Source organism: Haliotis rufescens, unplaced genomic scaffold (genome assembly GCF_023055435.1).
Source record: "Haliotis rufescens isolate VD_foot unplaced genomic scaffold, xgHalRufe1.0.p SCAF_38, whole genome shotgun sequence".
NCBI classification, from domain to species: domain Eukaryota; kingdom Metazoa; phylum Mollusca; class Gastropoda; order Lepetellida; family Haliotidae; genus Haliotis; species Haliotis rufescens.
Window position 1 is genome coordinate 295580 of NW_025964090.1, and position 14488 is coordinate 310067.

Here is a 14488-nt window from a genome sequence, read left to right on the forward strand (position 1 = left end):
GTTCGTAATCATTTGAAATCCATCTAAAATCCGGAGTGAGACTCACAATGTGATATATGAACATGTTCAATGGCCTCTTAACTGAATGAGTGAGTGATTGATTGATTGATACAAACAAAACATTTTTTATTAAACCCAAATGATTGACTGAGTTGATGTTTTTCTTGCCCGTCATCAATATTCGAAATACATACAGTGGCCTGTAAATGAGCATCTGAACAAAGCAAACACGTGGTTGATAGCATGAGCAACAATCCTCAAAGGGTATGATGACCCACACTCAACCAGGTCACACTGTAACTTGTACATCCTCAAGTTTTGTTTGTTTGTTGTTTATTGTTGTTTAATGTCGCACTCAGCAATATTCCAGCTACATGACTGCGGTCTGTAAATAATCGAATCTGGACCAGACAATCCAGTGATTGATATCATGAGCATCGATCCACGCAATTGGGATCGATGACATCATCAACCAAATCAGCACATCCTCAAGTACTGCAGGCCTATTCTGCTCAAGAATAAATCATTATCATAAAAGATCTTTTCTTTCTTTTTTTCATTTTTTTTTCCCATAAAAAACGACAACATGTCACAATCACCAGAGCATCTTCTTTCACAGGGGTGTCAATAACACATCCGCGTACATTTCAACAACATCCTAAGTAGATATTCCTGCTACTGACCCCCCAAGTCATAAATCCATGCAGGAGCTGACAGCAATGGGACAGCCAGTTGTATGTGTTAGTGTTATAAGGCCGGTTCACATCTCAGCCGAGAGGTAATGGGTGATGGTGTTTATGGCCGAGAGGGTGGCAGGTTGTTAATGGCGCTATGGACGACTGTCAATGATAAACAAGCAAAGGCAAAGCTCATCAAAGTGGGTGAAATTGTGTAAATATCCCTTGGTGTAACTACTTGCGAAGTAGGTGGGATAGGTCTCCAGAAACGGCTAACTTCACCGGTGACTTTCCAACAAAACAAATGCTGAACTAACTGAAGATAACTTTGGGAGGTATGAGTAAGTGTGTGAAAATTCTGAAGAAAAACATTCAGAAAAATTTGGCAAGTTCAAGATAAGAATTTTAGTTAGCCAACAAAACAAACTCACAAAAGAATTATATTATCATAAGTTTCAAATTGTACACATCCTAACCCTTGCGAGGGTAAATGTGTATGTATCACACCCCTCATGGGGGTCAAACTATATATATCCCACCCTTGAGTATTAAATTGAGGGTATCACACCCAATATTAGCCTCAAATTCTATGCATCCCACCATTTGTGAGGGTCAAACTGTACGAATCCCACCCCTTATGAGTGTCAAACTGTACGAATCCCACCCCTTATGAGTGTCAAATTGTATGTATCCCACCTCTTATTAGCCTCAATTGAATGTATCCTACCATTTGTCAGGTTCAAACTGTGTGTATCCCACCCATTGTGAGGGTCAAACTGTATGTATCCCACCCATTGTGAGGGTCAAACTGTATGTATCCCACTCCTTATGAGTGTCAAATTGTATGTATCCCACCTCTTATTAGCCTCAATTGAATGTATCCTACCATTTGTCAGGTTCAAACTGTGTGTATCCCACCGATTGTGAGGGTCAAACTGTATGTATCCCACCCATTTGTGAGGGTCAAACTGGATGTATCCATCCCACCCATTGTGAAGGTCAAACTGTATGTATCCCACCCATTGTGAGGGTCAAACTGTATGTATTCGATCCCTATTAGCCTCAAGGGGTGGTGGAGTAGCCTTGTGCTTAAAGCGTTCGCTCTTCACGAGGAAGACCTGGGTTATATTCCTCGACATGGGCACAATGTGTGAAGCCGCTGGAATCTTGCTAAAAGCAGCATAAAACCAAACTCACTCACTCACTCACTCAGCCTCAAATTGTATGTATACCACCATTTGAGAGGGTCAAATAGTATGTACCCTGCCCCTTGTGAGGGTCAAACTGTACGTATCACAATATCCCAGCCCCACTCCACAGCCCTGGTATCTTCCCTGAACCAGTTATCAATGGCTTCCGTGCAACACAAAAACACCTCCTGGATATCCGCGTTTCCACAAACAATCTCCGTGGAGTGTTTGTACAAGATTAGTAGGATTATCTAGATGAAATCGCAGGCATCAACATATCAAAGTGCCTAACCATAGTATCCCTAGTCTGGGTATATTGACTATGGGCTCTGGTAGTTGCGAGCCCAGCGAGGGCCTGGCGATCCGTCGTTACACACCGATCACTAGGAGGTCCAGGTGTAATCTCGTGCATTAACCACATCTCCCGTTATTAACTACATGGTATGATTGCCTAGTAGCGAGAAGACAAATTACTAAAACCACTTTGTCCATGGGTGCGAGGGTGACGGTCCCGGAAATTACTCCGAGACTGAGCTTGCTGAGAGGGTGGGAGGCAAAAGCTTTTAACACTGGCATCCAAATGATCTATCCTGCTACTTAGAATTTCAAATTCATGAAAAAGTGATCTGTATATAATAAACAGACAATCTTGAGACAGAAACATTATTTTGGCTAACATACCATCAAATGATAACAATATGATTTGTAATTATCAGAAATTTGCAAATGAAAATGTATTTATTTATTAATTTCAAAGATCCACATTTTAATGGAAGACATGCATTGGGTACTGGGGCAAACTATACCCCAAGAACATCCCAGAAAGACGAGCAATGGGTACTTGGGAGTATTTCTGAATCAACATTACCTTCAGAATATCCCCAAAAGACGAGCAATGGGTACTTGGGAGTATTTCTGAATCAACATTACCTTCAGAATATCCCCAAAAGACGAGCAATGGGTACTTGGGACTATTTCTGAATCAACATTACCTTCAGAATATCCCAGAGAGATGAGCATTGGGTACTTAGGACTATTTCTGAATCAACATTACCTTCAGAATATCCCCAAAAGACGAGCATTGGGTACTTGGGACTATTTCTGAATCATCCTTACATACAGAATACTCTTTCCATTTCTGACCAGAATACCACAAGAGAAAGAGCATAGGACCCGTTCAGTTTGAATAATTTCCCAAGAGGTACACTTCAGAACCCCTGTAGCCTACACGACTGCCAACAAAACGCCACAACTTACCTCAGTGTTCTGCATCACAACTGGGATCCGATGAAACAATTGATAGTCTCAAACTGCCGCTTGTCAATTAAACATGACTATAGATATCAATTAGATGAATGTGTAGCATATCTCCATTGATCCCATGACAACTGGTGCCAGGGGCATTATGGGATATATCAGAGCCAGCTATTCGCCGATACAATAAACATTACTGCCAGCGATCTCCTCATCCCTGCTACAGACATCCCCGACTAATGGGGTGCCAGCTTCAGACTGTATACACTGCAACAATAACACATGTAGGAGCTCCTCTGCCTTAGACTTGTTGTATCTTCAGCTACAAACAAAACGGTTTCCTACCTCTCGCATGCCTCCCTGGGCTTGTGAAATTTTCCTGCACCTACATAAACCGACAGTTCTCACAAATAAGCTATCTGCGTGTGCTTGTGAATAAAAGGTGCTGTGCGAAGGCGAAAAAGGTTCCCTCGAGCTACAAGTTCGTTTCAGGTGAACTAAAATTCACTTAAGGCTCTAGCTGTTAGTCCCTTGTTTAAGGTGAGATAAATTTGTTAAAGAGGCAATTTGGCCCTGCTCAGAGCACAGCTACCTTCGGGCTTGGGGAAGGAGATTTACTGGTATTTTAACTTGGAATGCGGGTGTAAAGACCCAAAAGCGAGCACCCGCTGATCTGGCTTAATGTTATGGAAATTCATACCATGATGAATTAACTTGTCGGAGCGAATGTTAGAGGACAGACTCTTTCACTGAGTGTTCAGCTTGACAAGATTATGAGGAGGACAACAGGCCGAGAGGTAGAATGTCACACAGGTTAGTCCACAAGCTTAGGGTTTTTTGTCGCATCCAGCCAGTAATTTATACAATATGGATATCATATTTCTGAGATGATAGACAACTAAGGGAACATCTTGATGTTAAGCTCTCACATGACTTAAAACCTTGGTATATGTGAGTGAGTGAGTGAGTGAGTGAACATTGTGTCATGTCTCTGTCAGCCATGTTTCAGCTTTATCACTGTAGCCTGTTGCTAATTGTGGCCAGGCAAATTGGTTGATAGAATGAATGTTGTCAAGAATACTATCATCAAGATCATTAAGACAAATTTTAGTTGTATGTGATGTGGCAAACTATTCTGCCTTTGAAACAGAGATGGGTGTGTGGGTGTGTGGGGAGTGAGTGAATGAAGCAGGTGAGGTTGTGTGTGAGTGTGGTGTATGGGTGTGTGGGTGTGTGGGGAGTGAGTGAATGAAGCAGGTGAGGTTGTGTGTGAGTGTGGTGTATGGGTGTGTGGGTGTGTGGGTGTGTTGGTGTGTGGGGAGTGAGTGTGTAGGGGTGGTTGGTCTGTGGGGTGTGGTTGTGTTGGGATGTGGGGAGAGTGTGTCAGGGTGGTGGGTCTGTGGGGGTACGGGGGTGTGGGGTGGAGTGGGTGGGGAGGGGTGCGGTGTGTGGGGGTGGGGTTTTGGTGTGTGAGTGTGTCGGGGTGGTGGGTCTGGGGTGTGGTTGTGTGGGGATGTGGGGAGTGAGTCGGGGTGGTGGGTCTGTGGGGGTACGGGGGTGTGTGAGTGTGTGGTGTATGGGTGTGTGAGTGTTTAGGGGTTTAGGGGATGTGGGGAGTGAGTGTGTTGGGGTGGTGGGTCTGTGGGGTGTGGTTGTGTGGGGGTGGGGTGTGTAATGGTGTGTGTTTGTGTGTAGTGGTGAGGTAGAGCTGTTGGGTCAGATTTTTGTCATGTTCCCAACCAAGTGTGACATTGAGAGGCACTGAGCATCCTGTTGAACTATCAAAGATATTTGTTTAATCTTGCATAACTGGGAACTTGCTTGTGTAACTGGGTGAGTTGCTGAGCGATAGAGACAGACAGCTTAAAGAAGGTTTGGGTTTGTTTCCAACTCAGCATATTCCAACCATATCATGGATTCTGTAAATAATTGGACCAGACAAACCAGCGATTCATATTACGAGCTATGTCCCACACTATATTATTGGTGAATAACCTATCAACCAAATCCCGGGTCTGACCACCCAATCCATTTTTTGGCCTCTTTGACAATAACAGGAGTGATTAACCCAGAATCATAAGGGCATGAATGGAGAACAAGATGTAGGTTAAACACAGAAGAAACATTCAAGATATATACTTTTATCAAATCAACAGTTGAAGTGAACGCCAAGCTTCATTAATGACACCTGGGTGCAGGAATGTGTTTGGGTCAGGGTGGCTGAATGGGGGCTGAGATTAAAAACACTTCACTGATTTGAGATCTGTCAACAAATCTCATATATCTCAATCATATTCTATCATGATGTGTCAAATCATGTCTCACAAAGACTGACAACATTTTATACATAGTTTCCACAATGTGTTTAGAGTTATTAAGCTATTGCTTTCTACTTAGACATGTTCAACACATGAATCTCATCACCCCTTAACAATCAGCATTTAAGGGCACCCTGCCTCATAAAAATATGATTCCCATACAAAGTTATGATCTTTCAAGCTATATCAACACAGCACCAACAAAACTAAACTGTTCATTCTCATAGACCAGAACTGAAGCAATGACTAAGCGCCACCATTCAATGCAGTGCTCTGTGCATAAATCTTTCGGACTGTTCAACAGAATGTCCCTACCCCACCCACTACAGAACTGGTATCAGAATTCCCTTACGCCTGACTGGACAACCTCCACAACATACACAGTACCACAAACGCTGAGTTCAGTGAGAACAGTACGTCCCTCACCACCGTATTCAGCCGCCCATCAAAACATACCAAACAACCCAAACTGTCAAGTGCCATTCAGGCGACATTTGCAAATACCCCTGGGGAGATTTCCAAATTGTGATTACACTTCCCGATCATAGATAACATCCCTACCATATCAAGCAACAAATACATTGATACTCGCATTAGTATCTCATTAATACTCGCATTAGTATCTCATCAATACTCCAACCTACATGACTTCAATACCCATTTAACCCCATACCCAAAGTCGCTAGCTGCAGGTCATAAAAGGTCTTCGCTCCGCAAAGTCATAAAAATGATCCACATTTACCACTGTTCATAAACATAAAATTATGATTTGCAAACCAAAAACATATTAACGCTTATATCTCTAATGTAATGTAGCTCAACATTTCAAAGGTTTTACTGTTTGTTTATGATTCCACAGAGTTAATCAAAGTACTGACTATTTTCAAACAAATCAATCAAAGTACTGACTATTTTCAAACAAATCAATTCAGGCAGCGACAAACTCGGCTTTAAAACCGACATTACAGGTCCCTAGATTCCTGAGCTAATATCCTCCAAAGCAGATCTTTTATTGATTATCTAAGAATAACAATAACCTAATTCATCCCAAATGTCTTTCTTCTAGTTACACGTTTGTTTTATTTCAGTAACACGGTTTTAATGTTTCCTTTATATTTCCAATTTCCAAAGGCCAAGCACAGTGACTTCATTCCCCCCGATTGCCAACCTTATGTCAATGCTGGTAATTGTCAAAAAGTTGCCATGGCAACCTAACACACGTACCTGGCTTTGGAGTTAAGCCCACAATCAGAAGTTATTAATCGCACGAGCAGCTCACAAGAAGTCGGATTAGGCATGCCATTGTTCATGATCGCTTAGACGCAGCTCACTGATACGTTTGCAAACAATAATTAATTGGCGAAAAAGTAAAACATGCGATGGTAGATATTGATTGTAGAAGCGCAAAGCAAGGATGAAAGGCTTGTAAACAGCTTTTCAAATCTGGAAATCAAGGGGGCAATTGCTTCTAATTTGGCAGATAATGGGGTTGCTTTAATACAGCGCAGCCATCAGAACACATGAACACGTTATCGAGGATTAACGATCGCTAGACTGATACAACACGGCTCCGGATGTCAGCGCAGAAAAACAAAATTCGCTTTTTGTCTGTCCAAAGGATCATTGTTGACAAAGGATCATAATGAGCGCCCACAAAGAGCTTGTCTAATAAATCGAAGTCGGCACCTTCAACTAAAAAGCATTCTATGCATAAACCCAGCGAGTGAAGTTTTCTCATTGAACCAGATTGCGACAAGATCAGCTCAAACAGAGGCATCTTTACAGTCCATTAAACTTAATTACAACAGTTTACCAACTTGGTGCTGGCGATTTGACAATTGGACGAGTAAGAGATAAGATAAATGTCATTATAGATCGCAGAGTGTAGCCCGACATGAACAACACATGCACAATAGGATTAGAAAACATGGAAACCAGTGGGGGCTTTTAACATCAAGAGCCTGAAAGCATTTGCGCTCTTTTCTGATTTTTCAAGAACTTAAGGGCCTAGAATGAACCATACTGTACCAGTAAGAGAGTTAAAACTCTCCTCAGGAAATCTAATCTATTGTTTTCTTTAGATATTTTATTGAAAATGGACTTGCAATGCTGTTGACTATAATTAAGACTACTTGATGCCTAACAGAGTACAATGCCAGTTTTCTGAGAATAGCTTTTCTGTGCAGGTTTTGAAGAGTGTTGGAAGGTGTTGCAGTGCATGCAACTAACTGGGAGAATGTTTTTATTCACTGTTGATCAATTATAAGGATATTCAAATGGATAGTCCATAAAAGAGTTGCAAATGTCTCTGCCCGGGGCTTAATTTGTGAATAGGGAGTGTCTAATGCTTTTAACAAGAGTGACTCTGTTTGTTAGCTTGTGAAAAAAGATTTAATTTGAAACAATCATGCCACAATGTTGATTAAATGTTGATGCTGACTGAAGGTAATGGGTAATAGCATTTCATTTTATCTTCTACAAAACTGTTGCTATGAGATAAGGTCATATGTCAGAGCTAATGTGCTTTTTTCCCTTCCGCATTTTCAAATTAATTTTGTAAAGAAGTGATCAAATTTGATTAAAGAAAGCACAAAAAATGTTGGAAGATTAAAAAAGAGGCGAAACATGACCCTCTAGTAGAGTTTTATTGAGCCAATTCACTCTAATCTGGCATTTTTTAAGGACAAATAAAACTGTCAATAAAATATTTGATTTGATTTGAAAAGTTTTAAACATTTTTTATCAAATAATGGCTGAACTGCTGTATTTCAACAACCCCGACAACTGAACAGTCGTATCATGACCCTAAATACTGCAAACAGAAGGCCTTTTTCCGACTTCTGCCGTGTTACACAACTATTTCACAATAGAAAGTAAGAAGAGCTAGGACTTAAGGACAACTTGAACAGAAGTACACAGAACCTCATCAGTCTGGAACATGGTTTTTAGTTAACACAATCTAGCTCTAAAGTGACGTTACTCTTAACTCAGCTGGAAATCTGACTATACAGATGATTTCACTGGATACAGTATTGTCCCGGTTAACAGGGTGTTGGTGTTTCAGTTACCGTATTTTTCTACAAAAGATGTCGGTTCTCTAATAAACACCAAGCTTTTAGTGACTCCGGATCATACGCTGTCCTAAAAAAGGTCTTCAGCAACTCATGCTTGCTGTAAAAGGTGACTATGCTTGTCGTAAAAGGCGACTAACGGGATCGGGTGGTCAGGCTCTCTGACTTGGTTGATGCATGTCATCGATCCCAATTGTGTGGATCGATGTTCATGATATTAATCATTGGATTGTCTGGTCCAGATTTGATTATTTACAGACCGCCGTCATATAGCTGGAATATTGCTGAGTGCGGCGTAAAACAACAAAACAACCAACCAACCAACCTATAAATAGAAGCTGGGCCTCTATAATACGCTATTTGATGCTCTAATACTATGGCCGTGATATAACTGGAATACTGTTAAAAGCGGAGTTAAACCCAACTCACTCACTCACTCTAATACTAAGATGAACCCTTTGCATGACTGTAGAATTTGGGATTCGGTAATGGAGTGAGTTGCCCCTGTGCCAGCATTAAACAGAATAGATGCCAGGTCAAAAACTTGCACAAAATTAATAGTCGCCAGAGCATCTAACAGAGGAAATAGGATATATCACAGCATGGACGGCTGACGTATTTGACAACATACAGGATCTAAAATGAACCAAAAATTGAGAAATCATCAGAAAATCTTGTCTTACGTGGAACTAAATGTCGGGCTGCAACAGATTTCACTGGCTCCACCGTCATCCTTCCGCACACTACCAACGGGGGTTGGGAAATCTTGACGCAAACTTTATTTCATCTCAAACACCCCTCCCATGAACAAATCGTTCCACAGACATGGCAGACATTCTCCCTGACAATATCATGGCAGCAAATGTGAGAATGCCACAATCGCTATGCTGCAGCTACACGATGCAAGAATCACATTCCGTTATTATCGCACTTACTAAGCAATGCTGTCGCAAGGTTGATATTCCACCATAGTATCAGCTGTATGTTGCAAACACTGTTCACCCGACTTACCCCTCTTCAAAACGTTACTTACGTTGAATAATTCAAATTGACTCAAAAGTTTCTCAACCTTTCCGAGGTCGGGTCAAAGGTGAGATGAAATTCCTAGGAATACAGGTCAAGATTGGGAAGTAGAGATGTCGGCAGGCGATGCCTCACTTACAGATTAGCTTTTAATCTATCTGAAGCGTGGCAAGATTAACCCTTCTCAGCACTTACGATGATGGAATTTACAAACTCAAATAACCGGAAGGGTTAAACTTTCTGAATATTACAACCAAATTGCCCCAAAATAAATAAACAAGGCAAGAACAAATAGGCCATATTAATATCATACTTGAAGGAGCATTGTTTTAAATGTGTGCCATTTATCCATGTCCAAAAATAATTAAGGCAGACAAGAAATGATTCCAGTTAAATGCCATTTGTCTTGTGTATGCAAATTTCTCTGAATGTAAATTGTTTTTCACAATCGTTCTCCTCATAAGAGTTTTACTGGAGCATGGATGCTATATAGATTGAGTTAAGTGTCCATGGAAGTTGCCAGACACTTTCATTGATGAATCACAATTCTAAAAAAGTAGTTCCCCTAATTGTTTAACATTTGTTGAGTTGAATATGTTGAAGTTCATTATTCTACCAAGGACAGAGGTCAGGCACATAAAACAAATACACACCATGTTTATTTTATTTCGCATTGAGGCTTCTGATGGTCTCTTCTGATGGCCTCTGACCCGTGAAGATCGGGGGTAGAATAGGTCTTCAACAACCCATGCTTGCTGTAAAAGGCGACTATGCTTGTCGTAGGAGGCAAATAACGGGATCGGGTGGTCAGGCTCGCTGACTTGGTTGATGCATGTCATCGATCCCAATTGCGCAGACTGATGCTCATGATATTAATCACTGGATCGTCTGGTCCAGACTCGATTATTTAAAGACTGCTGTCAAATAGCTGGAATATTGCTGAGGACAGCGTTAAACAACAAACAAACAAATCTGATGGTCTCTGGTAGGTCCAATCCATAAATACAAAATACTCTCTCGCAACCTGAGAAATTGAGTGCCTGAGTAATTATACCAGTCAAAGATTTGGGGAACATTTTGCAAGGGAGATAACTGGAGTTTCATCTCCTTCACCCTATTCCTCTTGGCGGAGTTATTTCAGCTGAGAACTTTGTAACACTGTTTTAAAAGCCATCACATTTGAGGCATATCCTGTTACAATGTATTTTCAATCCTCCGGAGATCAGTAAAAGATATCAGCAGGCTCCTATTAACCCTCATTCTGCACAAGCACTTTTCTGGAAAGTTACGCAACAATTTGGCAATTTATATTCACATCGTTGCCTGTTATTGATCCTGGGGAAAGAAGCATTTTGTACTTTGCATCCCATTCAATCATCAGCTTTTTCAAACAATTATGTTTTTCTCATTTCGTAATTTTGATTAACAAGACTTTTTACAGATATGAAGCAGAAAGAAACAGATTCTCTAGAGCTTTAAAAAACTATTTCCTGAGAGTAATTCATAAAGGTCTTTTTCATCAGACAATTAATTGTCCCCTTTTTAAGTCATTTACCTATTTCTGAAATTCAAAATCTTTTTTTCCATTTAGCTACACCTTAAATGCTATTCCGACTCCTGTCAGCAAATACTTCTACTTTTCAATCAACTGGAGTCTTATTTGAGAACTTAAAATTCCAATCAAGGCAAATTCAGCTACTTCAACATTTTTGCTATTTCACTTCATTTCAATGTGGAATTTTTCTCATGGAAAACACAGAAAAAAGCTCCACATTTTCCTCTCTGATTGATTGCTTTAAGTCAGAGAGCATTATGAGCTCTTATAGATGCTTGTATAGAAAGTGGCAAACAGATTAAAAACACCAACTGCTAGCTCCTAGTACCCATGAAAATGAGAGCAATTCATGACTTCTCCTTCAAGTTGTTGATAGCTTATCACCCATTTATAACACATTTATGACAAGGCATGTTAGTGGCTCCCCCTGCAGGCATAGTTGGGCACTACAGGCGTTGGCAAGAAATTAGATATCTCAACAGATAAAAATGTCTTTCAAATGAATTACATCATCCCCGGAGCGCACAGAAATTCTTTGGGAACACATTCTCAGATGTTGGATTACATTGTTCCACCCCCGACAGCTAAAATACCAAAATAAATGTCACAAAGTGTTAATTAATCTCTTAAATTTATTACAAATCTCAGTCTTTCACATCAGACAAACAGCGACTTACAAGCCCCAAAAAATGAAACCCAGTCTCCTATGGGGTCATAAATGTAAAGCGTGGAGATGAAAGAGTATTAACATTGTTAATTTCACCCGATATGTAATCCCCAACACTAATATCATGCTGTGACAGACAGAATATATCACAACAACCTTCCCCTCGTGTGACCCTAGCTGCCTGAGGCACCGGCACCGCTGTGCCCTGAAGGAGCTAGTGATACACCCCCAGCTACCTGTAATAAAACCGTCCCCTTTTACCTGTCAGGTTAATCCCCTTCACAGTCCCCTGGGTAGGTAGTTAACACCCAATCAATACTAAGGCGTGAATCTGACTTAGTGCACAAACTACCTCCATATGTTCAAAACCTGATACTTATTACTCGGAGACATGATAATAGTCTTATGGCTGAAATTTTAAAGGTTAATGATCTTGTAACATAAAACGCACAAACACATTGCCTGGTCTTAAATAGCTTCCACGATATCATGGAAATGATACCATATATGCCTGTTGATAAACTGGATTTTGAGGAGCAGGAGAAAGATTGTGTAGAAATGGGTAGGCCTATGTAAAGCTTACACTTTATCAAACTATTTTTCTCTGCATCGTATCGCTTCAGGTGAACGAACAACGCGACAACAAACTTTGTTAATGTAAATGTAAAATGTGTGATTAAACATCACTGAACATGACGATTTACCATTTTGATTGTATCTCTTCTTACACTAGGTATTGTTTTATATGCGGGGGGTTAAGATCATCACGTGTATTTTCTCGAAAACTAAGCCAGAAAAAGGTTAGCTGTACACATGCTTTTTCCCAATCTACCAGTGTTTAAGTTAAAACTCTTGGACATTTCTCAATATTCACTAAAAACGCTGAGTTCAAGATAAAAGGGTCTAAATGAGCAGAAAGAAACGCTTTGTATGTATTCATACAAGGGAATTCTCAGGGGTTTCCCCAAGAATGTGGAAGTAGTCCGTCAGTGTTTACTTTATTTTAAGAATACAAAAATTATAAACGTCAAATTGTCGTTCATATGCTCATGAACGGCAGTTTCAGTCATGTGACTTGCCTCTCTTCCAAAGGAAAAGCTGTATATCGTGTAAACTTCAAATTTAAAAATTATTTTCCATTGACAGATCATCACGAGAAGATGGCCAGGCTAATGTACCAGACATAACATTTTGATACAGATTTCAAAGATCAAGTTAATACCTCAGCTTAACTAAGGCTTATCTACGGTCATATACGGTATAACATGATTATTGTAACAGGATTGAAGCAAGAAATAACATACTTCCACAGCTGCCTATCTACAACTCAGTACATGTCTCAGGCTCATAAGAACAGATGCTTGCAAATCAAACTAGTATCTTCTCTGCACAAAAAAGTATTCTCTCCAAAAATGATGTTTTTTTTCCTATTGTGTGGCCATACTACAAGAATGACATCAGAGTTTTTGCCATTATACAAACACCAGGAACGTAGACAAACATATCAGTTTCTACAATGTAATTTCACAGCTAATAAAATCCCTATGTGACAAACAGATTGGATTTTCCTACGAAATTATCACAACAGCAAACAACAGGCAGATAGCATTTAATTTTAAATGAAATTCAAATCCTTGTAAGCGCTGTAAGTAATTTCTCAACTTGACAGGACCCCTTAACATTCTCGTAGCGATTCAGACGTCTATGTACTAACTTGAGTATCTCGCATAGATAACAATCCACTCCCGAAGGCAGGAGTTTATTTAGCGTCTCCCCAAGTCCAGTAAATCACATATCGGAAGGTAAACGATTACACCATTCTCTTCACAAGAATTAACACTTCCCGATCGCTAGGAGGCCTTCTCAAGGGGAGCCCACCTATTTGTATAAAACTCTCGTCATTGTGCCCAGTGAATCATCACCCTGAACCAGATATTAGCAACGTTTGGACAGGACCCTCAAATGTGATCAATTGTGGTAAGGCTACTAGCACCAACTTGAAGAGTGATAATGAGTTGGAAGGGAGACACCAGCCCGCCTTCGGCCTACCTGCAAGGTTGTCGGTAAAGACATGGTGATCTTCGCTCTTTGCACCATGTATATCTTTGAAGGAGGCAACAACAGGTGCACCTCATGGTGTGGTGTCATAAGTGTCGATAGGTGCTTTGAGCAAGCCGCGAAGCTCGGTTTAAGCAAAGAGCTATTGATACACTTTCTTAAGTCTGTATTCATGAGCAAATTGCTGTGTTTACCTTGAAAGAAACATCCGAGTTATTGTAGCTACTTAATGAAAGGTTTGGACAGGTTGTGTTATCATATGTGTATAGGTCTCATGTATCAATTTGAAAATAGAAATCTGCACTTAACCATACTCACAGGTTTTAGGAGTAATTTGAATGAAACAGACTAGAATTTTTTTTTTCAATTTGCCAAAACACTATTGCTGGTAACATAATCTCATAATGGAAATTTCTAAAAGCTTTTCAACTCCACTTCATAGCAATAATTTTACTCTTCAATTGAGTGACCTTTGAAACAGAACTTCAACCATTACAAACATTTTTCTCTCAATAGATTACACCAAATCTCAATAGAGAGGACATGTAGTAGTGAAGCTCTGGAAAACAATTCCATCCCTGTCTACAAATTTCTCAAGCGCTACCTGGTGTCAGAGTTGTAAACTAATCCCACAAACATGGGGAGATAATCATGCCAGTAATTGCTATTGATCCG

At 40.2% G+C, this 14488-nt stretch overlaps 1 protein-coding gene across 4 annotated transcripts in view; it reads right to left on the bottom strand.

Annotated features, from left to right (window-relative positions):
* The window catches only part of LOC124142085 (autism susceptibility gene 2 protein homolog), a 251314-nt gene that overhangs the window by 111179 nt on the left and 125647 nt on the right, over positions 1 to 14488 (bottom strand). Inside the window, exon 1 of one of the 4 annotated variants that reach the window (XM_048381334.1) lies at positions 13805 to 13843. The exons of 2 other annotated variants lie outside the window; for them this stretch is intronic. In XM_048381334.1, coding sequence (XP_048237291.1) covers positions 13805 to 13828 — 24 coding nt within the window. In that variant the 5' untranslated portion in view covers positions 13829 to 13843. Of the gene's footprint in view, positions 1 to 3124; positions 3155 to 13804; positions 13844 to 14488 lie in introns of those variants that run through there. One more of the 4 variants, XM_046510353.2, reaches the window with a different exon arrangement.